Consider the following 24,562-nt stretch of genomic DNA (forward strand, 5'->3'; position numbering starts at 1 on the left):
TGAGAACAGCTATTGGCACATTTGGCACATTTTCTCTTTAGATCTCCTTCTCCAAACAAAGACAGCACTAGTCACTGAGTCTCCATTGGAGACATTGACAGAGATTATGAACATAGCTACTGTATCCGTGTATCAGGTATTGACCTATATCAGCAGTGACCTATTTCAGCAGTACCAGTCTACAGTAGGCCTTCAGTTTCACACAGACGAAGAATGCGCTATGCTCTTTGTGGGCGGATCAACCCCGCGTTCAGGTTTACAGGAAATCTGACTTTCAGGAAGTAGATTTTGAGATTTTTTTTGTCGCCATCTACAGTAGTAAGTCGAGAGAAAGTGAAGGTTACTTTCATGAACAAAAGTGTATGCTAGGTAGCTGCGTCTATCATTATAAACCGAACTTTTTCATTGGCCAAAGTCTACGTTTCAGGTAGGCCTAATTTTACAGTCACTACTCACGATCGAAAGGTGAGAGGTCCTCGCGGTAGTTGTGCTACATTACAGTAGCATCGGGGAAGCCTAATGCCAGCTGTAGTCTTCTATAATAAGCGGAAAACAGCAACTAGAAAGATTGTGATGTTTATAAACACAATATAAGCATACTTTTATTTTTTATAAATCGAAACACACACACAGAAACTATCCGCATTATACTGCTGTGCTGCTGCTTTATAAAGAATACATTTTATGTTCTCCTGTAGCCTGCTGACAATCAGTGTTGTCATTTCAGTGTTGATATAATGTAGCCTATTATGTATTCAGAGAGAACAGCTATGGATGTTGAGCTAGTAACCCTGTCATTATAGTGCAAGTAGTAGCCGAAGTTACTTGTTACCATATATTTAGAAATAAATACGGCCTGCTTGCTACTACCTTCAGTGCCCCAAAGGTCCAGACATGCTTTAGTTAGGCCTACATACAGTGTACATACAGGCAAATAATGCTGTAGTAAACTTTTTTCCAGATCCTGTGTTGTTGTGTGGCTGAGGTCAGGACTATCTGAGGACCATGAGTTGCGTTCCCCTGCAGCAGCAGCAGAGCTGTGGCTCCTGGGAGCTGAAGGAACGCCTGGGGACCGGGGGCTTCGGGAACGTCACCCGATGGCAGAACAAGGTAATAATAATATAATAATAATATGCCATTTAGCAGACGCTTTTATCCAAAGTGACTTACAGTCATGTGTGCATACATTTTTACGTATGGGTGGTCCCAGGGATCGAACCCACTACCCTGGCGTTACAAGCGCCATGCACTACCAATTGAGCTACAGAGGACCACCCATACCATTCATGTGTGTATTTTGTTACCTTTAACTTTTACCATATTTTTTGTGTTTGCAAAGGTGCTATGCTATCACGTATAAGCTGCCTCAGTGGTGGCATTTTTTTATACTTCTTACTGTCATCAGATAGCCTACGACCTATGCTGCTGCACACCTAGCAGAACCTGTGGAGGCCCCCACATTAATATCTGATGTAATATTACATTCCCTCATCATGAATGCTTTAAATTTAACTTACAGGAAATACACTCAGCTTTATCCTGTCACCTGGCCCATCCTCCCTGGCCTATGACATCACAGGATGAGAGGGACGTAGATGTACAGTCAAGTTCTTCCACACCAATCTCGACAAACCATTTCTGTATGGACCTCGCTTTGTGCATGGGGGCATTGTCATGCTAACACAGGAAAGGGCCTTCCCCAAACTGTTGCCACAAAGTTGGAATCACAGAATCAAACCCAGATTAGTCCGTTGGACTGCCAGATGGTGACGCGTGATTCATCACTCCAGAGAACGTGTTTCCACGGTTCCAGAGTCCAATGGCGGCGAGCTTTACACCACTCCAGCTGACGCTTGGCATTGCGCATGGTGATCTTAGGCTTGTGTGCGGCTGCTCGGCCATGGAAACCCATTTCATGAAGCACCTGACAAACAGTTCTTGTGCTGACGTTGCTTCCAGAGGCAGTTTAGAACTCGTGTTGCAACCGAGGACAGACAATTTTTACGCGTTACACGCTTCAGCACTCGGCGGTCCCATTCTGTGAGCTTGTGTGGCCTACCACTTCACGGCTGAGCCGTTGTTGCTCCAAGACGTTTCTACATCACAATAACAGCACTTACAGTTGACCGGGGCAGCTCTAGCAGGGCAGAAATTTGACGCACTGACTTGTTGGAAAGGTGGCATCCTATGACGGTGCCATGTTGAAAGTCACTGAGCTCTTCAGTAAGGCCATTCTACTGCCAATGTTTGTCTATGGAGATTGCATGGTGTGTCCTCGATTTTATACACCTGTCAGCAACGGGTGTGGTGAAATAGGCGAATCCACTAATTTGAAGTGTGTCCACATACTTTTGTATATATAGTGTAACTTCGGTCTGTCATAGGAAATGGAGGGAAGGGCATGAGGTGCTCTGGCATTGTGTTCATGGTACTTCCTCTGCTACTTTCTGAATCACTGGTGATGATGCCATCCGTTACTTCCTGGATTGTTGAGGATGCCATCTTAATACCCCAAATAAACAATAAGCTGGTCGTACAGCTCATTATGTGTTGCCCAGAGTTTAAGTGTTAATTGATTTATTACTGCAACTCGCTGTTGGCTGGGCTCCCTGCCTATGCCATTAAACCCCTACAACTCATCCAGAACGCTGCAGCCCGTCTGGTGTTCAACCTTCCCAAGTTCTCTCACGACACCCCGCTCCTCCGCACACTCCACTGGCTTCCAGTTGAAGCCCGCATCTGCTACAAGACCATGGTGCTTGCATACGGAGCTGTGAGGGGAACGGCACTTCCGTACCTTCAGGCTCTGATCAGTCCCTACACCCAAACGAGGGCATTGCGTTCATCCACCTCTGCGGAAGCACAGTTCCCGTTCAGCCCAGTCAAAACTGTTCGCTGCTCTGGCACCCCAATGGTGGAACAAGCTCCCTCACGACGCCAGGACAGCGGAGTCACTCACCACCTTCCGGAGACACTTGAAACCCCACCTCTTTAAGGAATACCTGGGATAGGATAAAAGTAATCCTTCTACCCTCCCCCTACCCAAAAAAATATAATATATATATATATACAGTGGGGAGAACAAGTATTTGATACACTGCCAATTTTGCAGGTTTTCCTACTTACAAAGCATGTAGAGGTCTGTCATTTTTATCATTTACATTTTAGTCATTTAGCAGACGCTCTTATCCAGAGCGACTTACAGTTAGTGAATACATATTTTTTTATACTGGCCCCCCGTGGGAATCGAACCCACAACCCTGGCGTTGCAAACACCATGCTCTATCAACTGAGCTACATCCCTGCCGGCCATTCCCTCCCCTACCCTGGACGACGCTGGGCCAATTGTGCGCCGCCCATGAGTCTCCCGGTCGCGGCCGGCTGCGACAGAGCCTGGATTCGAACCAGGATCTAGTGGCACAGTTAGCACTGCGATGCAGTGCCTTAGACCACTGCGCCACTCAGGAGTTATCATAGGTACACTTCAACTGTGAGAGACGGAATCTAAAACAAAAATCCAGAAAATCACATTGTATGGTTTTTAAGTAATTAATTTGCATTTTATTGCATGACATAAGTATTTGATACATCAGAAAAGCAGAACTTAATATTTGGTACAGAAACCATTGTTTGCAATTACAGAGATCATACGTTTCCTGTAGGTCTTGACCAGGTTTACACACACTGCAGCAGGGATTTTGGCCCACTCCTCCATACAGACCTTCTCCAGATCCTTCAGGTTTCGGGGCTGTCGCTGGGCAATACGGACTTTCAGCTCCCTCCAAATATTTTCTATTGGGTTCAGGTCTGGAGACTGGCTAGGCCACTCCAGGACCTTGAGATGCTTCTTACGGAGCCACTCCTTAGTTGCCCTGGCTGTGTGTTTCGGGTCGTTGTCATGCTGGAAAACCCAGCCACGACCCATCTTCAATGCTCTTACTGAAGGAAGGAGGTTGTTGGCCAAGATCTCGCGATACATGGCCCCATCCATCCTCCCCTCAATACGGTGCAGTCGTCCTGTCCCCTTTGCAGAAAAGCATCCCCAAAGAATGATGTTTCCACCCTCCATGCTTCACGGTTGGGATGGTGTTCTTGGGGTTGTACTCATCCTTCTTCTTCCTCCAAACACGGCGAGTGGAGTTTAGACCAAAAAGCTCTATTTTTGTCTCATCAGACCACATGACCTTCTCCCATTCCTCCTCTGGATCATCCAGATGGTCATTGGCAAACTTCAGACGGGCCTGGACATGCGCTGGCTTGAGCAGGGGGGACCTTGCGTGCGCTGCAGGATTTTAATCCATGATGGCGTAGTGTGTTACTAATGGTTTTCTTTGAGACTGTGGTCCCAGCTCTCTTCAGGTCATTGACCAGGTCCTGCCGTGTAGTTCTGGGCTGATCCCTCACCTTCCTCATGATCATTGATGCCCCACGAGGTGAGATCTTGCATGGAGCCCCAGACCGAGGGTGATTGACCGTCATCTTGAACTTCTTCCATTTTCTAATAATTGCGCCAACAGTTGTTGCCTTCTCACCAAGCTGCTTGCCTATTGTCCTGTAGCCCATCCCAGCCTTGTGCATGTCAACAATTGTATCCCTGATGTCCTTACACAGCTCTATGGTCTTAGCCATTGTGGAGAGGTTGGAGTCTGTTTGATTGAGTGTGTGGACAGGTGTCTTTTATACAGGTAACGAGTTCAAACAGGTGCAGTTAATACAGGTAATGAGTGGAGAACAGGAGGGCTTCTTTAAGAAAAACTAACAGGTCTGTGAGAGCCGGAATTCTTACTGGTTGGTAGGTGATCAAATACTTACAGTGGGGAAAAAAAGTATTTAGTCAGCCACCAATTGTGCAAGTTCTCCCACTTAAAAAGATGAGAGAGGCCTGTAATTTTCATCATAGGTACACGTCAACTATGACAGACAAATTGAGGAGAAAAAAATCCAGAAAATCCCATTGTAGGATTTTTAATGAATTTATTTGCAAATTATGGTGGAAAATAAGTATTTGGTCACCTACAAACAAGCAAGATTTCTGGCTCTCACAGACCTGTAACTTCTTCTTTCAGAGGCTCCTCTGTCCTCCACTCGTTACCTGTATTAATGGCACCTGTTTGAACTTGTTATCAGTATACAATACACCTGTCCACAACCTCAAACAGTCACACTCCAAACTTCACAATGGCCAAGACCAAAGAGCTGTCAAAGGACACCAAAAACAAAATTGTAGACCTGCACCAGGCTGGGAAGACTGAATCTGCAATAGGTAAGCAGCTTGGTTTGAAGAAATCAACTGTGGGAGCAATTATTAGGAAATGGAAGACATACAAGACCACTGATAATCTCCCTCGATCTGGGGCTCCACGCAAGATCTCACCCCGTGGGGTCAAAATGATCACAAGAACGGTGAGCAAAATCCCAGAACCACACGGGGGGACCTAGTGAATGACCTGCAGAGAGCTGGGACCAAAGTAACAAAGCCAACCATCAGTAACACACTACGCCGCCAGGGACTCAAATCCTGCAGTGCGAGACGTGTCCCCCTGCTTAAGCCAGTACATGTCCAGGCCCGTCTGAAGTGCATTTGGATGATCCAGAAAAGGATTGGGAGAATGTCATATGGTCAGATGAAACCAAAATATAACTTTTTGGTAAAAACTCAACTCGTCATGTTTGGAGGACAAAGAATGCTGAGTTGCATCCAAAGAACACCATACCTACTGTGAAGCATGGGGTTGGAAACATCATGCTTTGGGGCTGTTTTTCTGCAAAGGGACCAGGACGACTGATCCGTGTAAAGGAAATAATGAATGGGGCCATGTATCGTGAGATTTTGAGTGAAACCCTCCTTCCATCAGCAAGGGCATTGAAGATGAAACGTGGCTGGGTCTTTCAGCATGACAATGATCCCAAACACACCGCCCGGGCAACGAAGGAGTGGCTTCGTAAGAAGCATTTCAAGGTCCTGGAGTGGCCTAGCCAGTCTCCAGATCTCAACCCCATAGAAAATCTTTGGAGGGGAGTTGAAAGTCTGTGTTGCCCAGCGACAGCCCCAAAACATCACTGCTCTAGAGGAGATCTGCATGGAGGAATGGGACAAAATACCAGCAACAGTGTGTGAAAACCTTGTGAAGACTTACAGAAAACGTTTGACCTGTGTCATTGCCAACAAAGGGTATATAACAAAGTATTGAGAAACTTTTGTTATTGACCAAATACTTATTTTCCACCATCATATGCCAATAAATTCATAAAAAATCCTACAATGTGATTTTCTGGATTTTGTTTCCTCATTTTGTCTGTCATAGTTGACGTGTACCTATGATGAAAATTACAGGCCTCTCTCATCTTTTTAAGTGGGAGAACTTGCACAATTGGTGGCTGACTAAATACTTTTTTTCCCCACTGTATGTCATGCAATAAAATGCAAATGAATTACTTAAAAATCATACAATGTGATTTTCTGGATTTTTGTTTTAGTTCCGTCTCTCACAGTTGAAGTGTACCTACGATAAAAATTACAGACCTCTACATGCTTTGTAAGTAGGAAAACCTGCAAAATCGGCAGTGTATCAAATACTTGTTCTCCCCACTGTATATATATATATATATACAGTGAGGGAAAAAAGTATTTGATCCCCTGCTGATTTTGTACGTTTGCCCACTGACAAAGACATGATCAGTCTATAATTTTAATGGTAGGTTTATTTGAACAGTGAGAGACAGAATAACAACAAAAAAATCCAGAAAAACGCATGTCAAAAATGTTATGAATTGATTTGCCTTTTAATGAGGGAAATAAGTATTTGACCCCTCTCATGACTTAGTACTTGGTGGCAAAACCCTTGTTGGCAATCACAGAGGTCAGACGTTTCTTGTAGTTGGCCACCAGGTTTGCACACAACTCAGGAGGGATTTTGTCCCACTCCTCTTTGCAGATTTTCTCCAAGTCATTAAGGTTTCGAGGCTGACGTTTGGCAACTCGAACCTTCAGCTCCCTCCACAGATTTTCTATGGGATTAACGTCTGGAGACTGGCTAGGCCACTCCAGGACCTTAATGTGCTTCTTCTTGAGCCACTCCTTTGTTGCCTTGGCCGTGTGTTTTGGTTCATTGTCATGCTGGAATACCCATCCACGACCCATTTTCAATGCCCTGGCTGAGGGAAGGAGGTTCTCACCCAAGATTTGACAGTACATGGCCCTGTCCATCGTCTCTTTGATGCGGTGAAGTTGTCCTTTCCCCTTAGCAGAAAAACACCCCCAAAGCATAATGTTTCCACCTCCATGTTTGACGGTGGGGATGGTGTTCTTGGGGTCATAGGCAGCATTCCTCCTCCTCCAAACACGGCGAGTTGAGTTGATGCCAAAGAGCTCGATTTTGGTCTCATCTGACCACAACACTTTCACCCAGTTCTCCTCTGAATCATTCAGATGTTCATTGGCAAACTTCAGATGGGCTTGTATGTGTGCTTTCTTGAGCAGGGGGACCTTGCGGGCGCTGCAGGATTTCAGTCCTTCACGGCATAGTGTGTTACCAATTGTTTTCTTGGTGACTATGGTCCCAGCTGCCTTGAGATCATTGACAAGATCCTCCCGTGTAGTTCTGGGCTGATTCCTCACCGTTCTCATGATCATTGCAACTCCACGAGGTGAGATCTTGCATGGAGCCCCAGGCCGAGGGAGATTGACAGTTCTTTTGTGTTTCTTCCATTTGCGAATAATCGCACCAACTGTTGTCACCTTCTCACCAAGCTGCTTGGCGATGGTCTTGTAGCCCATTCCAGCCTTGTGTAGGTCTACAATCTTGTCCCTGACATCCTTGGAGAGCTCTTTGGTCTTGGCCATGGTGGAGAGTTTGGAATCTGATTGATTGATTGCTTCTGTGGACAGGTGTCTTTTATACAGGTAACAAGCTGAGATTAGGAGCATTCCCTTTAAGAGTGTGCTCCTAATCTCAGCCTGTTACCTGTATAAAAGACACCTGGGAGCCAGAAATCTTTCTGATTGAGAGGGGGTCAAATACTTATTTCCCTCATTAAAATGCAAATCAATTTATAACATTTTTGACATGCGTTTTTCTGGATTGTTTTGTTGTTATTCTGTCTCTCACTGTTCAAATAAAGCTACCATTAAAATTATAGACTGATCATTTCTTTGTCAGTGGGCAAACGTACAAAATCAGCAGGGGATCAAATACTTGTTTCCCTCACTGTATATATATATATATATATATATATATATATATATATATATATATTGTAAAGTGGTTGTCCCACTGGCCATCATAAGGTGAATGCACCAATTTGTAAGTCGCTCTGGATAAGAGCGTCTGCTAAATGACGAAAATGTAATGTAAATGTAAAATGTATGTGACTATTATACTTCAGACAGGCTTTACGTTGCGTAGGCGCTTTACATTGCGTCAGGCCTGTCTCTTTCTGTGTACTGTGTGTATTGTAACAGCATTGTAAGTGTGTTTGTGTGTGTGTTTATGTGTGTGTGTCTAATCCTACGTGTGTGTTGTTGTGTAGGACACAGAGGAGCAGATAGCCATTAAGCAGTGTCGTCAGGAGCTGAGTGAGAGGAACAGAGAACGCTGGTGTCTGGAAATACAGATAATGAAGAGGTGAGAGACTTTTTCCCACCAAACTTTTTTGTCTACGAAAACGTTTTATTTTTATTTACCGATCTTAAGGGACTTGCATCGTGCGAGCAATATGGCAATGGGTCCACTTAGCTTTACAATGGGTTTAGGGTAGCTGTAGACCAATCCATTTGCGTCATATCTGCCAACACAGCAGGGGAAGGGATATGGATGGCTATGGAGTACAGTAAGACAGGAAGTTGGCAGTGTGAATCCAACAAATTAGCCTTATTACCAAATCACCAATTGGGATTACGTTACGTATATCCCACTTGAGCCTGTCTTACTCACAGCATCACTCAATATTACACAGCATCACTCAATATTACACAGCATCACTCAATATTACACAGCATCACTCATATGCTGCTGCTACTCTGTTTATTATATATCCTGATTGCCTAGTCACTTTTACCCCTACCCACATGTACATACTGTATTACCTCAACTACCTCTTACCCCTGTACATTGACTCGGTACTGGTACTCCTTGTATATTGCCTCGTTATTGTGTTACTATCTCCTTTTTTATTTACAAAATATTTTTCTTACTTTTTAACGCTGCATTGTTGGGAGCGGGCTCGTAAGTAAGCATTTCACTGTAAAGTCTACACCTGTTGTATTTTGCGCATGTGATTTGATTAGATTTATTTGTAACGAAACATTCAGGGAGATTTGCATGTTTCACAATGCCTATTTGCTTTGTTCTCTCTGCTATTAGCATCATGCCTCAGCTTGCCTTCTGTCGTAGAGAAAGGCCACATAAGATGTCACGGCACATTCCATGACACTGACACTTGTTATGGCCCCTCATTTGTTTTGCAGTCCACATTGGGGCAGGAAAAATACTACAATGGAACAATTGTTTTATTCAGCTGTAGTAAAAATGAGCAATGACATTAAAAAGACATGAAAGCTGGGTCTATTTCAGTCTGTGGGTTCTGTGTTGGTCATTTGGCACAGGATAGGTAGTGTTCCACCAGCTCATCTTGGCTGTGGTGCCAGTGGTACTCCTGTTGGCGAGTAGCGCTGTGTGGGGGGGTGACAATTTGTCTTGGTGTCAGAAGGGGTGGGAAGGGGGGGGCTAATTCTTGGTGGTCAAGTTGGGTGTGGGTGTGGAGAGGTAATTTGCCAGTGTGTGTATTTTTGTATGAATGTGTGAGGATTTCTTGTTGTCAGGTCATGCTTTAACGAGTGTGTTGTTGTCAGACAGATGTGGTCTCAACCACAACCCTCTCTTGTACCCAAGCACTGCTAAGCCACACACACACACACACCGTCATAGCCTTGCCCATGCAAAGTTTAAACCCAAAGTTCAATGTAATAACATCAGATTTTCAGCCAAGGTCAACTGAAGCCCTTAAATGTTGAGTCAAAGTCAGCTTCAGGTTTTTTCTTTTGTGTGTGTGTGTGTGTGTGTGCAGTGCAGTGCAGTGCAGGCATGAAAGCCTTTGATAGAGTCACACTTTTACAAACACCTTATAACACCTCACACACACCCCACTACATCATACATTTACAGACACCCCATAACTGCACACACACTGCCCAGCGGACGTCAGTTAACCTTACAGAAGTCACTAGAGATTTTCCATTTCCAGTCATACATTTTTCACTATACTGCCTCACACCGTGTCCAGTGGTGATGGGTTGTTATGATATTCTGATAATGTTTGGGTTAGCAATCAGTTACTTCTCAGACTACCATTATGAGACTAAAACACACAATGACTGTACATTGTCTGCTGACTGATGATGACCTCATGACTATTTATTATCCCAGTGATTACCATCATCTGTATCACCTAACCACTTGCATATTAGGTACAGTAATATAGTGAAATTGTTTTCACAGGTTTTTATTGGACGGTTTTAGGACAGTTCAGCCTGGACAATCAGAAACACATTTATACATTCTACAGTGATGCAACAGTACATAACTGTCTCTCTCCTACCCTCTGTCTTTTTCTCTCTCTCTCTCTCTCTCTCTCTCTCTCTCTCTCTCTCTCTCTCTCTCTCTCTCTCTCTCTGTCTCTCTCTGTCTCTCTCTCTCTCTCTCTCTCTCTCTCTCTCTCTCTGCTCTCTCTCTCTCTCGCTCTCTCTCTGTCTCTCTCTGTCTCTCTCGCTCTCTCTCTCTCTCTCTCTCTCTCTCTCGCTCTCTCTCTCTCTGTTTCTCTCTGTCTCTCTGTCTCTCTCTCTCTCTCTCTCTCTCTCTCTCTCTCTCTCTCTCTCTCTCTCTCTCTCTCTCTCTCTCTGTCTCTCTCTGTTCTCTCTCTCTCTGTTTCTCTCTGTCTCTCTCTCTCTCTCTCTCTCTCTCTCTCTCTCTCTCTCTCTCTCTCTCTCTCTCTCTCTCTCTCTCTCTCTGTCTCTCAGACTGGACCATGTGAACGTGGTAGCAGCGAGGGAGGTTCCTGAAGGACTGCAGTCCTCCTTACGCATCCACGATCTACCTCTACTGGCCATGGAGTACTGTCAGGGAGGTGACCTGAGGAAGGTGTGTTATATACACACACACACACACACACACACACACACACATACACACACACAAACACACAGCCTTATGCTGTTCATGTTTCTCCTGTGTGTGTGTGTGTGTGTGTTTCTCCAGTATCTGAACGTGTTGGAGAACTGCTGTGGAATGAGGGAGGGTTCCATCCTTATTCTGCTACGGGACATATGTGAGTAGTAGCTCTAATGCATTGCATTTACACTGGGATTTTGACCAATTCTCAAAGTGTCAGACATGGTGTCTGTGTCAAATGCCAGCAGTTTGGCCATGTTCCACGTTCCTGATGGTGACATCACAGAGCCACTTCCTGTGAGGTGACAGTTAATGTATGATCAACTTCCTGTTGGATGGAGTAAATGGGCATGGCCTGTGTGTGTCACACACACACCTGTCTGTCTGACTTTTAGAGTGACATCATCAACAACCCTAACCACAGGCCAGTCACCATTGACACCACTCACACATAGTGTGATGGTTTGATTCCTGCATAGGCCACATGTACTGAAAATATGTGTTTACTGTGAGTTTCTTGCTTTGGTAATAGCGTCTTCTAAATGATTATCTTATTACATGTATATTACATAGTGAAGACAAGCCAGGAAGTCCAGTGAACCCACAAACATGTATTTTCATTTTCATCATCGAGTAGGCCTTTTTAGATGCTCGACAGTTGCTGAACTTGCTTTAACTGCTGACACATTTCAGATACATTTTGTCTAAACTTTGATAGTGTTTTCCATTCACCCTGTTTACCTTATACATTTAGCAGACACTCTTATCCAGAGCGACTTACAGGAGCAATTAGGGTTAAGTGCATTGCTCAAGGGCACATCGACAGATTTTTCACTGGCATGACATGACCAGACATGACCATACTAAATATGAAACTGCAAGTCTTCATAAGCTAACCGCAAACTTCCTGATATTCATAGGCACACATCGTCACACTCACACCAAATCATAAATCATCTTATACATGCACACAGATATGCGAGAGCAGGACTGTGTACAGACTTCTACACTTGAACACACTCACACCATACTCACAGGAGGAAACACGCATAAATAAACAAACACACACACGCTCAGGGATGCATATACAGTGGGGAAAAAAAGTATTTAGTCAGCCACCAATTGTGAAAGTTCTCCCACTTAAAAAGATGAGAGAGGCCTGTAATTTTCATCATAGGTACACGTCAACTATGACAGACAAAATGAGGAAAAAAAATCCAGAAAATCACATTGTAGGATTTTTTATGAATTTATTTGCAAATTATGGTGGAAAATAAGTATTTGGTCAATAACAAAAGTTTCTCAATACTTTGTTATATACCCTTTGTTGGCAATGACACAGGTCAAACGTTTTCTGTAAGTCTTCACAAGGTTTTCACACACGGTATTTTGGCCCTTTCTCCATGCAGATCTACTCTAGAGCGTGATGTTTTGGGGCTGTCGCTGGGCAACACGGACTTTCAACTCCCTCCAAAGATTTTCTATGGGGTTGAGATCTGGAGACTGGCTAGGCCATTCCAGGACCTTGAAATGCTTCTTACGAAGCCACTCCTTCGTTGCCCGGGCGGTGTGTTTGGGATCATTGTCATACTGAAAGACCCAGCCACGTTTCATCTTCAATGCCCTTGCTGATGGAAGGAGGTTTTCACTCAAAATCTCATGATACATGGCCCCATTCATTCTTTCCTTTACACGGATCAGTCGTCCTGGTCCCTTTGCAGAAAAACAGCCCCAAAGCATGATGTTTCCACCCCCATGCTTCACAGTAGGTATGGTGTTCTTTGGATGCAACTCAGCATTCTTTGTCCTCGAAACACGACGAGTTGAGTTTTGACCAAAAAAGTTCTATTTTGGTTTCATCTGACCATATGACATTCTCCCAATCCTCTTCTGGATCATCCAAATGCACTCTAGCACGGGCCTGGACATGTACTGGCTTAAGCAGGGCACTGCAGGATTTATGTCCCTGGCGGCGTAGTGTGTTACTGATGGTAGGCTTTGTTACTTTGGTCCCAGCTCTCTGCAGGTCATTCACTAGGTCCCCCCCGTGTGGTTCTGGGATTTTTGCTCACCGGTCTTGTGATCATTTTGACCCCACGGGGTGAGATCTTGCGTGGAGCCCCAGATCGAGGGAGATTATCAGTGGTCTTGTATGCCTTCCATTTCCTAATAATTGCTCCCACAGTTGATTTCTTCAAACCAAGCTGCTTACCTATTGCAGATTCAGTCTTCCCAGCCTGGTGCAGGTCTACAATTTTGTTTCTGGTGTCCTTTGACAGCTCTTTGGTCTTGGCCATAGTGGAGTTTGGAGTGTGACTGTTTGAGGTTGTGGACAGGTGTCTTTTATACTGATAACAAGTTCAAACAGGTGCCATTAATACAGTTAACGAGTGGAGGACATAGGAGCCTCTTAAAGAAGAAGTTACAGGTCTGTGAGAGCCAGAAATCTTGCTTGTTTGTAGGTGACCAAATACTTATTTTCCACCATAATTTGCAAATAAATTCCTTAAAAATCCTACAATGTAATTTTCTGGAATTTTTTTCCACAATTTGTCTCTCATATTTGACGTGTACCTATGATGAAAATTACAGGCCTCTCTCATCTTTTTAAGTGGGAGAACTTGCACAATTGGTGGCTGACTAAATACTTTTTTTCCCCACTGTATAAATCCATAGATCTCACATCTCTGAGAGCAGGCACAGACAGATAGGTGCAACACTTGAAATGCAGACATGCAAAACATACTCATACTCAAGTAGTAACACACACCCACTCAAATCATTCCTCTTCCTGTTGAACTTTGGTGGGCACTTCCTGCTGATGAGAGTTTTACAATGTACCACCCGCCGAGCCCTGACACACACACTCACATACAGGGGCATTGGGGTTACGGGATCCGCATCATTTAACACTCTTAGCCAACTCACTCACCAGTCACCCATTGATGCAGGATGTTAAGTGACCATGCCAATCAACCCTACAGCACAGAGACAAAGGCCAGACCCTTACTGGACATCAATGACACAGTATGTTGAATCACACAGTACCATGCACAAGTGCCCCCCCCACACACACACGGCTGTATCATTAGTCTCGGACTCATTACATTTCCAGAGTGGTCAGGTTGCTTTTCGATGCCCTATTAGCAGTGTAATGTAATGCCAAATGATTCACCCCCTAAATGATGCTGATGCTCTCCTCTGGTTAGTCTGTATTGACAAGAGAAAGCAGGAAAGAAGCCCAGGATCCTATTTGATTACCTGTTTGATTAAAATACCAGGATACTGTTTGATTACACTGGGTTGTGACTGGATAGCTTGGTTTTGTTTATTCTCTCTCTCTCTCTCTCTCTCTCTCTCTCTCTCTCTCCCCCTTCTCTCTCTGTCTCCTAGCCTCTGCTCTGACCTACCTCCATAAGAAGAGGATCATCCACAGAGATCTAAAGCCAGAGAACATCGTCCTACAGCAGGGAGAGAAGAGAGTGAGTCTCCCTGTGTGATTTTAGAAACTGAACTCTTTGCAGTCACTCCCAGACAAATGCCTTGGCTTTGGCTCAACAGGCTAACATGATCTTGAATATGGGTTCATGACCTGCCTAATCACAGAACCACAAACCACTGCAAACGCCAAAACCAACAGACACCCACCCTCTGTAATAGTTCTTACCTTGCCCAATATGTCTCCATCTAGTTAATAATGCAATATATACCATCCATCCCTAAACTTCTCAATAGGATTGCATGGACAGAAATCTAGTTGTATAACTAACTAAGGCCAGACATATTAAAACAAGTTGTTGCTAAATGTTTATGTATACGCCCTTGTATTGTTTGATAGCATTATATGAAGGGTACGGCACAAAACACACATATTTCTTTCTGGTTTAAATTGACCGTAAATGATTTTTATTGTGAAACGTTTCACACACAATAGCAATACTAAACGCCCTCCTGGTGACGGTGTGTGTTTGGAGTACAGTGCTTGCTTTGAGAAGTAGGGGCCGTAGAACTATTATATGAAACGGTTCTTAAAGGCAGTAGAGCACCAAAGTAGTTATTTGATATTTATTAGTTAATTATATGTTATGTAGTTACTGTTTTACCATGTCATTTCTTAGTTAATACTAGGAATACATCGTGAAATTAAGCATAACCCGTGACACTGTTATCTCTTCCTCTCTCTGTAGTTGATCCATAAGATCATAGATCTGGGCTATGCCAAGGAACTGGACCAGAACAGTCTGTGTACCTCATTCGTTGGAACACTGCAATACCTGGTGTGTGGTGCTACTGTGGCTAACACTTATTCTATCTGTTCTATTTGTATATCTCTGTGGTAGTATCAGAGATATACATTTACTAGGAATTATCTCACTTTCCCTCTCTGTTCTTTTATCTCTCATAGGTTCTTCTTTTTCATAGCAATTTTTCACAGTTCTTCTCCCACTCCCCTTCCTGTCTCTCTCTCTCCCCGCTTTCTCTCTCTCGCTCTATCTCTCTCTGTCTATCTCTATCTCTCTCTGTCTATCTCTATCTATTTCTCTCTCTCTATGTCTATCTCTATCTCTCTTTCTCTCTCTCTCTCAGGCTCCAGAGCTCTTGGAGAGACAGAAGTATACAGTGACCGTGGATTATTGGAGCTTTGGAACATTGGTGTTTGAGTGCATTACTGGGTTCCGCCCCTTCCTGCCAACCTGGCAACCCGTGCCCTGGTACTGCCACACACAAACGAACACACACTCACTACGCACACACACACACACACACACACACTAGACACACCCACTACAAACACACACACACACCCTCCAGCTAAACCTCTTATTGTTCTTTCCCCTGTTAGAAACACGGACCCATTGTTGCTTTATCCTGCTGTGTTCAACCTTGAGCTACAATAATAAACCTGTTGAATGGTATTCCTAAAGGGTGGTATGTTTGGTTATGATAGACCACACTCCAGACTCAAGTTATACTGTAATATGATTATATTTCAACACGCTATCAAAGACCTAAAGAACAAGGGGAAATGTGTGTGTACTGCCCATGTGGGCCTCTGTGGCCAGCGTTGACAAGACTGGCATGGCCAAGCTTGCATTCCCTATGTGTGTGTGTGTGTGCGTGTGTGTTTGTCTGTGTGCAAGCATGTGAATGTATATCTTATCGTTAGCAATCTAAGCAATTGAAATAGAAAAATACTAATTATCTGTTCTCCTCCCCCTCATCTCTCTCTCTGTCTCATTCGCTCTCTCAGGCATAATAAGGTGAAGTTGAAGCAGGATCATGACATTGTGGTTTATGAGGACCTGACAGGGGAGGTGCGCTTCTCTAAACACCTGCCCCAGCCCAACAACCTCAACACGTGAGTCACTACACCGCCACCTGGGGCCATTTCTCCTTGCCAATAAAGTACTTTCAATTTATTAAGACATGAGATAAGTCATTTGATCATTTGGGTGAATTATTCCTCATTGTGTGTGTGTGTGGTAGTCTGTTGTTGGGCCGTCTAGAGAGCTGGCTGCAGCTGATGCTGAGGTGGTCTCCCCAGGAGAGAGGCAAGGCAGACCCCCAGACCACCTCCTCAGACTGCTTCTCTCAGCTAGAGACTATACTGGGGCTGAAGGTACACACACACTTTCTGGTCCATTCTCTCTCTTTAATTCAGTACACATCTCTCTCACAGGATCCTTGGTTGGCAAGACACTGGGTTGTAATGGAAGGATTTGTTTTGTTGATTCTTTCTCTCTCTCTCTCGCTCTCCCTCGCTAGCTGGTTCACGTATTGAACATGGTGTCTGCTAAAATCTTCACCTACTCTGTCTCGGCCAATGAGAGCGTGGCTGATCTGCAGCAGCGAATCGGGTGTGACACCAACATCCCTCCAGCAAATCAAGAGCTACTGTTGGAGGCAGGACTAGCTCTGGAGCCACAGGGCGAGGCGGGGCAGTGTGCCATCGACTACACTGTAATCTATCTGATGTTGACACATAATCTATAATCCAATCAAAATGTGTTTCATATAGCATGTCGGACAGAGTAGTCAAGATATTGCAGGTGTAAAGGATAATAAGAAGTCTTCACGTATCTTTACTCTCTCTCTCTCTCTCTCTCTCTCTCTCTCTCTCTCTCTCTCTCTCTCTCTCTCTCTCTCTCTCAGGAGATAGACGGGAGGAGGACAGACCTTCCTCTGGTGTTTCTGTTTGACCGTTCCTCCTGCAGCTACGAGCCCCAGTTCACCCCCCGCAAAATGCCAGAGAACATACGCTTTGTCCGTGAGTTCACACACACACTAATGCTAAGAAAAGTGAAAGATATCAATGAAAAGTGGCCATCTCTCACAACTGTCTCTACTTTCTACATGTGAATATGTGAGCATTCTGTTATACACTGGAACTGTCTCTCTCTCTTTTTCTCTCTCCCTCTCAGAGACGGACCCTAAGCACGTGTTGACCTACAGTCCTCTGAGGAGGACCTGGGGCCAGGCCTGGGACACCATCCGCACCCTGAAGGAGGATTGGCAGAGGTTACAGCAGGGACAGAAAGCTGCCCTGTAAGACTCAAAAACATACTTATTCTATCCGGGGAGTCAAATGTCAAATACTTAAAGAGCTGTTGATTTAGCTTGCCTGGTACAATGAAAGTCACGGAATAGTCCCAAAACTCTCTCTCTCTCTTTCTACCTCTCTTTCTTTATTTCTCTCTCTCTCTCTTTCTATCAGTATGAGTTTGCTGAGACACAACAGCTCCCTGTCGAAGCAGAAGAATGAGATGGTGTCTATGAACCAGAGGCTGACGGCCAAACTAGACTTCTTCTCTACCAGCCTGCACATAGACATGGACAAATACCAGGAGCAGAGAGCTACAGGGATAGGTAGGCTACTGGATACACAGGTACTGTAATGTACAGGGGTCACAACTGGAATATATCAGGACCAGACAACAGCCATAGTATATGTTTATGACTGCCCCAGACTGCAACTCAGCATGGATAGGTTGACTATATATTGACTGAGTGTACAAAAGATTAGGAACACCTGCTCTTTCTGTGACATAGACTGACCAGGTGAATCCAGGTGAAAGCTATTACACCTTATTGATGTCACCTGTTAAATCCACTTCATTCAGTGTAGATGAAGGAAAGGAGACAGGTTAACCTTTTACTGCAGTGGGCTAAATCAGGGTCACACAGAGTGATTCTTGGTAGTCTTAAACAAATCTACTTTGAAACAAAAGTATACACCTCACACACATCGTTATGGGCTTAAGAAAAAGAAGACGCCTGTACCATGTCAGATATAGAGTTGAAATGTATTACATTTTGAGTTTGCATCCCAATATTACACTTGATATACATCACAGAAGACAGAACTATAACAAAACTCTGACATAGAAACACCAGATTTTCGTCAATTTTTTAAAACTAATCTTTATTAATGATGAAATTATGAAAAATATGAATAACAGGCCAAAGAGGGCGCTTTTGGTCATTGACTGCAGTAAAGGGCTACAGGAGTTTTAATTCTTGAGACATGGATTGTGTATGTGTGCCATTCAGAGGGAGAATGGGCAAGACAAAAGTTTTAAGTGCCTTTGAACGGGGTATTGTAGTAGGTGCCAGGCGCACTGGTTTGAGTGTGTCAAGAATTGCAACGCTGCTTTGTTTTTCACGGTCAACAGTTTCCCGTGTGTATCAAGAATGGTCCACCACCCAAAGGACATCCAGCCAACTTGACACAACTGTGGGAAGCATTGGAGTCAACATGGGCCAGCATCCCTGTGGAATGCTTTCGACACCTTGTAGAGTCCACGCCCTGACGAATTGAGGCTGTTCTGAGGGCGAAAGGGGGTGCAACTCAATATTAGGAAGGTGTTCCTAATGTTTTGTACACGCAGTGTATATTCCACACTATAGTACTAGACTAGTGTAATGTAACGTGTTCTGTCTCTAGCCTCTGAAAAGCTGCTGGGTGTGTGGAGGGAGATGGAGCAGACTGCAGTCAGCTGTGGCCAGGTAAGTGTGCGTGCCTGCCTTCCTATCTGTGTGTGTGTGTGTTTGTTTGTGAGTGTGTGTGTGTGTAAGTAAATATGTTTGTTTGTGTTGCAGGCAGAGAGGGTGACAGAGCTGGAAGAGGAGATGATGCTCCTCCAGACAGACATCGTGGACCTCCAGAGACAACCGTGGAGGAGTGGAGAGGCCCTGGACACACTGTAAGAGACAGACAGAAACATCTCAACAGACCAGTCTTTAATCCAGAACAAGATCTATAAATGCATCTAAGCAGTTTACCCTGTCAGCTGATCCCTGGCCTTTAGTGAGCTAAAACTTGAACTGTTCCTTCTATTTTCTCCTCTCCTCGTTCGGCTACAGTGAGGGGAAGGCCATGGAGTTGTTCCGTAAGCTGAGAGAGAAACCCAGAGGTTGGTTTACCACTTTTCCATTCGTGACGATTTACCATCACAGTATAGACTTCTGCTGTCTACTTGTGATTCTGAGAACATGTCATTATAGACTAGAAAACTTCCTCTCTCACTTCCTCTCTCCCTTCTCCCGCTCTCTCTCTCTTCCCTCCCTCTCTCCAGACCAGAGGTGTGGGGGGGACAGTCAGGAGGTAGTGCGTCTGGTGGTCCAGGCAGTCCAGTTCTACGAGAGGAAACTCAAAGACTTCTACACACACCTCAGGTGTCCATGCACACACACTCACACTCACACACTCACACACACACACACACACACACTAGTCTACACACACCTCAGGTGTCCATGCACACTCACACACACACACACACACACACACACACACACACACACACACACACACACTAGTCTACACACACCTCAGGTGTCCATGCACACACACTCACACACACACACACACACACACACACACTAGTCTACACACACCTCAGGTGTCCATGCACACTCACACACACACACACACACACACACACACACACACACACACACACACACACACTAGTCTACACACACCTCAGGTGCCGTTACATATACATACATTTGCGTTTTTTCACTCTCTCCCTGTAGTAAGACGTGTGTTTGTGTTGCAGTAAAACAGTGGTGTGTCGTCAGCGTGTGCTGGAGCTGCTACCCCGTGTAGAGGGCGTGGTACAGAGGATGGCTGAGAGTGAACAGGTCCTGATGAATCTACAGGAGAGACGACAAAAGGAACTATGGAACCTGCTTAAAGTAGCCTGTGTAAGTGCACACACAAATACATACAGAAACACGGACACACACACACATACACACACACACTCCTGATCAGTGTGTATCCTTCGTTGTTATTCAGAGTAAGGTGCGCAGCCCGGTGAGTGGGAGTCCTGTGGATGCGGGACGTTCTTCCTCCTCCGTTCCCCCTCTACTGACCCCCAGACCCAGCCTACAGCAGCTGTGAGTACACCCACACATACACACACACAACCACACACACCTCCTTCAGGTGGACAGACGGCTGGACACAGACAGACAGACAGACAGACAGACAGATAGATAGATAGATAGATAGATAGATAGATAGATAGATAGATAGATAGATAGATAGATAGATAGATAGATGGATGAATGTGTTTATGATGGTGTGTGCTCTTCTCTGTAGTGAGTTGGTGTTTTGTGTGTATTTGAAGTGTGTCTGAGACTGCTTGCATGTGTGTGTGTGTTTCAGGGATGAGTCTCTATTGGTGATCGAGGAGAGCAGGACGTTTGAGAGTCGACTACAGAGCCTGCTACAGGAGACCATCCAGGAGTCGGAGAGCGATATGCAGGTACACACACATACAGTGGGGAAAAAAAGTATTTAGTCAGCCACCAATTGTGCAAGTTCTCCCACTTAAAAAGATGAGAGGCCTGTAATTTTCATCATAGGTACACGTCACCTATGACAGACAATTTGAGAAAACAAAATCCAGAAAATCACATTGTAGGATTTTTAATGAATTTATTTGCAAATTATGGTGGAAAATAAGTATTTGGTCACCTACAAACAAGCAAGATTTCTGGCTCTCACAGACCTGTAACTTCTTCTTTAAGAGGCTCCTCTGTCCTCCACTCGTTACCTGTATCAATGGCACCTGTTTGAACTTGTTATCAGTATAAAAGACACCTGTCCACAACCTCAAACAGTCACACTCCAAACTCCACTATGGCCAAGACCAAAGAGCTGTCAAAGGATACCAGAAACAAAATTGTAGACCTGCACCAGGCTGGGAAGACTGAATCTGCAATAGGTAAGCAGCTTGGTTTGAAGAAATCAACTGTGGGAGCAATTATTAGGAAATGGAAGACATACAAGACCACTGATAATCTCCCTCGATCTGGGGCTCCACGCAAGATCTCACCCCGTGGGGTCAAAATGATCACAAGAACGGTGAGCAAAAATCCCAGAACCACACGGGGGGGACCTAGTGAATGACCTGCAGAGAGCTGGGACCAAAGTAACAAAGCCTACCATCAGTAACACACTACGCCGCCAGGGACTCAAATCCTGCAGTGCCAGACGTGTCCCCCCTGCTTAAGCCAGTACATGTCCAGGCCCGTCTGAAGTTTGCTAGAGTGCATTTGGATGATCCAGAAGAGGATTGGGAGAATGTCATATGGTCAGATGAAACCAAAATAGAACTTTTTGGTAAAAACTCAACTCGTCGTGTTTGGAGGACAAAGAATGCTGAGTTGCATCCAAAGAACACCATACCTACTGTGAAGCATGGGGGGTGGAAACATCATGCTTTGGGGCTGTTTTTTCTGCAAAGGGACCAGGACGACTGATCCGTGTAAAGGAAAGAATGAGTGGGGCCATGTATCGTGAGATTTTGAGTGAAAACCTCCTTCCATCAGCAAGGGCATTGAAGATGAAACGTGGCTGGGTCTTTCAGCATGACAATGATCCCAAACACACCGCCCGGGCAACGAAGGAGTGGCTTCGTAAGAAGCATTTCAAGGTCCTGGAGTGGCCTAGCCAGTCTCCAGATCTCAACCCCATAGAAAATCTTTGGAGGGAGTTGAAAGTCCGTGTTGCCCAGCGACAGCCCCAAAACATCACTGCTCTAGAGGAGATCTGCATGGAGGAATGGGCCAAAATACCAGCAACAGTGTGTGAAAACCTTGTGAAGACTTACAGAAAACGTTTGACCTGTGTCATTGCCAACAAAGGGTATATAACAAAGTATTGAGAAACGTTTGTTATTGACCAAATACTTATTTTCCACCATAATTTGCAAATAAATTCATAAAAAATCCTACAATGTGATTTTCTGGAAATCTTTTTCTCATTTTGTCTGTCATAGTTGACGTGTACCTATGAGGAAAATTACAGGCCTCTCTCATCTTTTTAAGTGGGAGAACTTGCACAATTGGTGGCTGACTAAATACTTTTTTTCCCCACTGTACACTTACACACACACACACACACACACACACACTCTCTCTCACAAACACACACACACACACACACAGGGTGGTAAAAACATACAACCCTCTCTGGCTGTCTTTGTCTCCTAGTTGCTGAGAGAGTGGACGTGGCTGAGTGAAAGACAGGACCTTTCCTCTGATCTTTCCTGATTCTACTGGTTCCCTCGGAGGAGGCAGGAGTTTCCCCTAGCTACTGATACAGGGTCAGATATGATGTCATCCCCATAATTGTCATGTTAAGGATTGGAGTTAGAGTAATCTGATCCTAGACCTGAGGTTAAGGGACGATTCTGTCTCAAGCTGATGTCAAACAGAAGAGCCGTCCCATTCCAGACCCCCTGTTGTGGTCCTCTGCTGCTGCTGTGTGGTAGGGAAGACTTGCTGCAACAGAGTGCATCGCACAATTTGACATTGACTCTTGGGGGTGGCCCAAAAATAATGGATTGAGCCAACATTGATATTTTCCAGGCTCATTGGGGTGCCTACATTAACATGCGCAATACCGCTGTAATCTATATCCTGGTGTATTGGAGTCATCTAATCCTGCTCTAAAGGGTGTAGGTTTGAATGAGGAAAATGGATGTTGACCACTGGCATAGCTGTATTTCAAAATCAAAACCAGTAATCTCACTGGTTGTCCTCCTCACTAAAGTCCTGGTGGTACTGGTTCTAAAAAAGTCTGGTCTGGACCCTGGTGATGATTCCTAATCTTTCAAATGTTTTTTTATGCTTGCCACAAAATATTCTCTGACCAAGGTTTTAGCTGTAGCTTGTATATTCAGTTACCATACTCAGGGTTCTCCCCAAAAAATTTAAAAGAGGCGCTGCGCCCCCCTTATGGACTGGCTGTGCCACTATGTAAAAACATAAATATTTTGTACTTTATTTGTTATCATATAGGGCACATTTTTGCTCTAGATTGCAGGAAATGGCAGTTACAGGTGTTAAAAAACGCAAAAATCTTTGAGTCCAAGGTTGGCACTGCCCCCCTCCGGGCCTCCCCCAGCTGTACTCGGCAGCACCACCTTGTTAAAAAATCCTGGGGAGAACCCTGCATACTGTAACAGTTAGTAGAACCGGGCTTTTGGGGGAAAACGTTTTAGAAACTGTACATTTTATAATGCCTTATGCTGGAGCTCTACAGTGGGGAAAAAAAGTATTTAGTCAGCCACCAATTGTGCAAGTTCTCCCACTTAAAAAGATGAGAGAGGCCTGTAATTTTCATCATAGGTACACGTCAACTATGACAGACAAAATGAGAAAATAAAATCCAGAAAATCACATTGTAGGATTTTTAATGAATTTATTTGCAAATTATGGTGGAAAATAAGTATTTGGTCAATAACAAAAGTTTCTCAATACTTTGTTATATACCCTTTGTTGGCAATGACACAGGTCAAATGTTTTCTCTAAGTCTTCACAAGGTTTTCACACACTGTTGCTGGTATTTTGGCCCATTCCTCCATGCAGATCTCCTCTAGAGCAGTGATGTTTTGGGGCTGTCGCTGGGCAACACAGACTTTCAACTCCCTCCAAAGATTTTCTATGGGGTTGAGATCTGGAGACTGGCTAGGCCACTCCAGGACCTTGAAATGCTTCTTACGAAGCCACTCCATCGTTGCCCGGGTGGTGTGTTTGGGATCATTGTCATGCTGAAAGACCCAGCCACGTTTCATCTTCAATGCCCTTGCTGATGGAAGGAGGTTTTCACTCAAAATCTCACGATACATGGCCCCATTCATTCTTTCCTTTACACGGATCAGTCGTCCTGGTCCCTTTGCAGAAAAACAGGCCCAAAGCATGATGTTTACACCCCCATGCTTCACAGTAGGTATGGTGTTCTTTGGATGCAACTCAGCAGATGCAACTGTCCTCCAAACACGACGAGTTGAGTTTTTACCAAAAAGTTATATTTTGGTTTCATCTGACCATATGACATTCTCCCAATCCTCTTCTGGATCATCCAAATGCACTCTAGC

At 44.5% G+C, this 24,562-nt stretch overlaps 1 protein-coding gene across 1 annotated transcript; it reads left to right on the forward strand.

The window, feature by feature from the left end:
* The first annotated feature begins 288 nt into the window (after nt 1–288).
* Nucleotides 289–23,743, forward strand: LOC121573284 (inhibitor of nuclear factor kappa-B kinase subunit beta). The gene is made up of 22 exons (XM_041885141.2): nt 289–427; nt 962–1,110; nt 8,530–8,624; nt 11,015–11,135; nt 11,253–11,322; nt 14,559–14,647; nt 15,353–15,442; nt 15,753–15,877; nt 16,417–16,524; nt 16,653–16,785; nt 16,932–17,126; nt 17,319–17,433; nt 17,588–17,711; nt 17,881–18,032; nt 19,111–19,172; nt 19,266–19,369; nt 19,530–19,579; nt 19,742–19,841; nt 20,228–20,375; nt 20,470–20,570; nt 20,842–20,941; nt 22,674–23,743. Exons 2-22 carry the CDS (start codon nt 1,006–1,008, stop codon nt 22,731–22,733), a joined length of 2,247 nt encoding a protein of 748 aa, XP_041741075.1. The 5' UTR covers nt 289–427; nt 962–1,005; the 3' UTR covers nt 22,734–23,743.
* Nucleotides 23,744–24,562: the final 819 nt, after the last annotated feature.

This window comes from Coregonus clupeaformis, chromosome 18, assembly GCF_020615455.1.
Source record: "Coregonus clupeaformis isolate EN_2021a chromosome 18, ASM2061545v1, whole genome shotgun sequence".
In the NCBI taxonomy this organism is placed as follows: domain Eukaryota; kingdom Metazoa; phylum Chordata; class Actinopteri; order Salmoniformes; family Salmonidae; genus Coregonus; species Coregonus clupeaformis.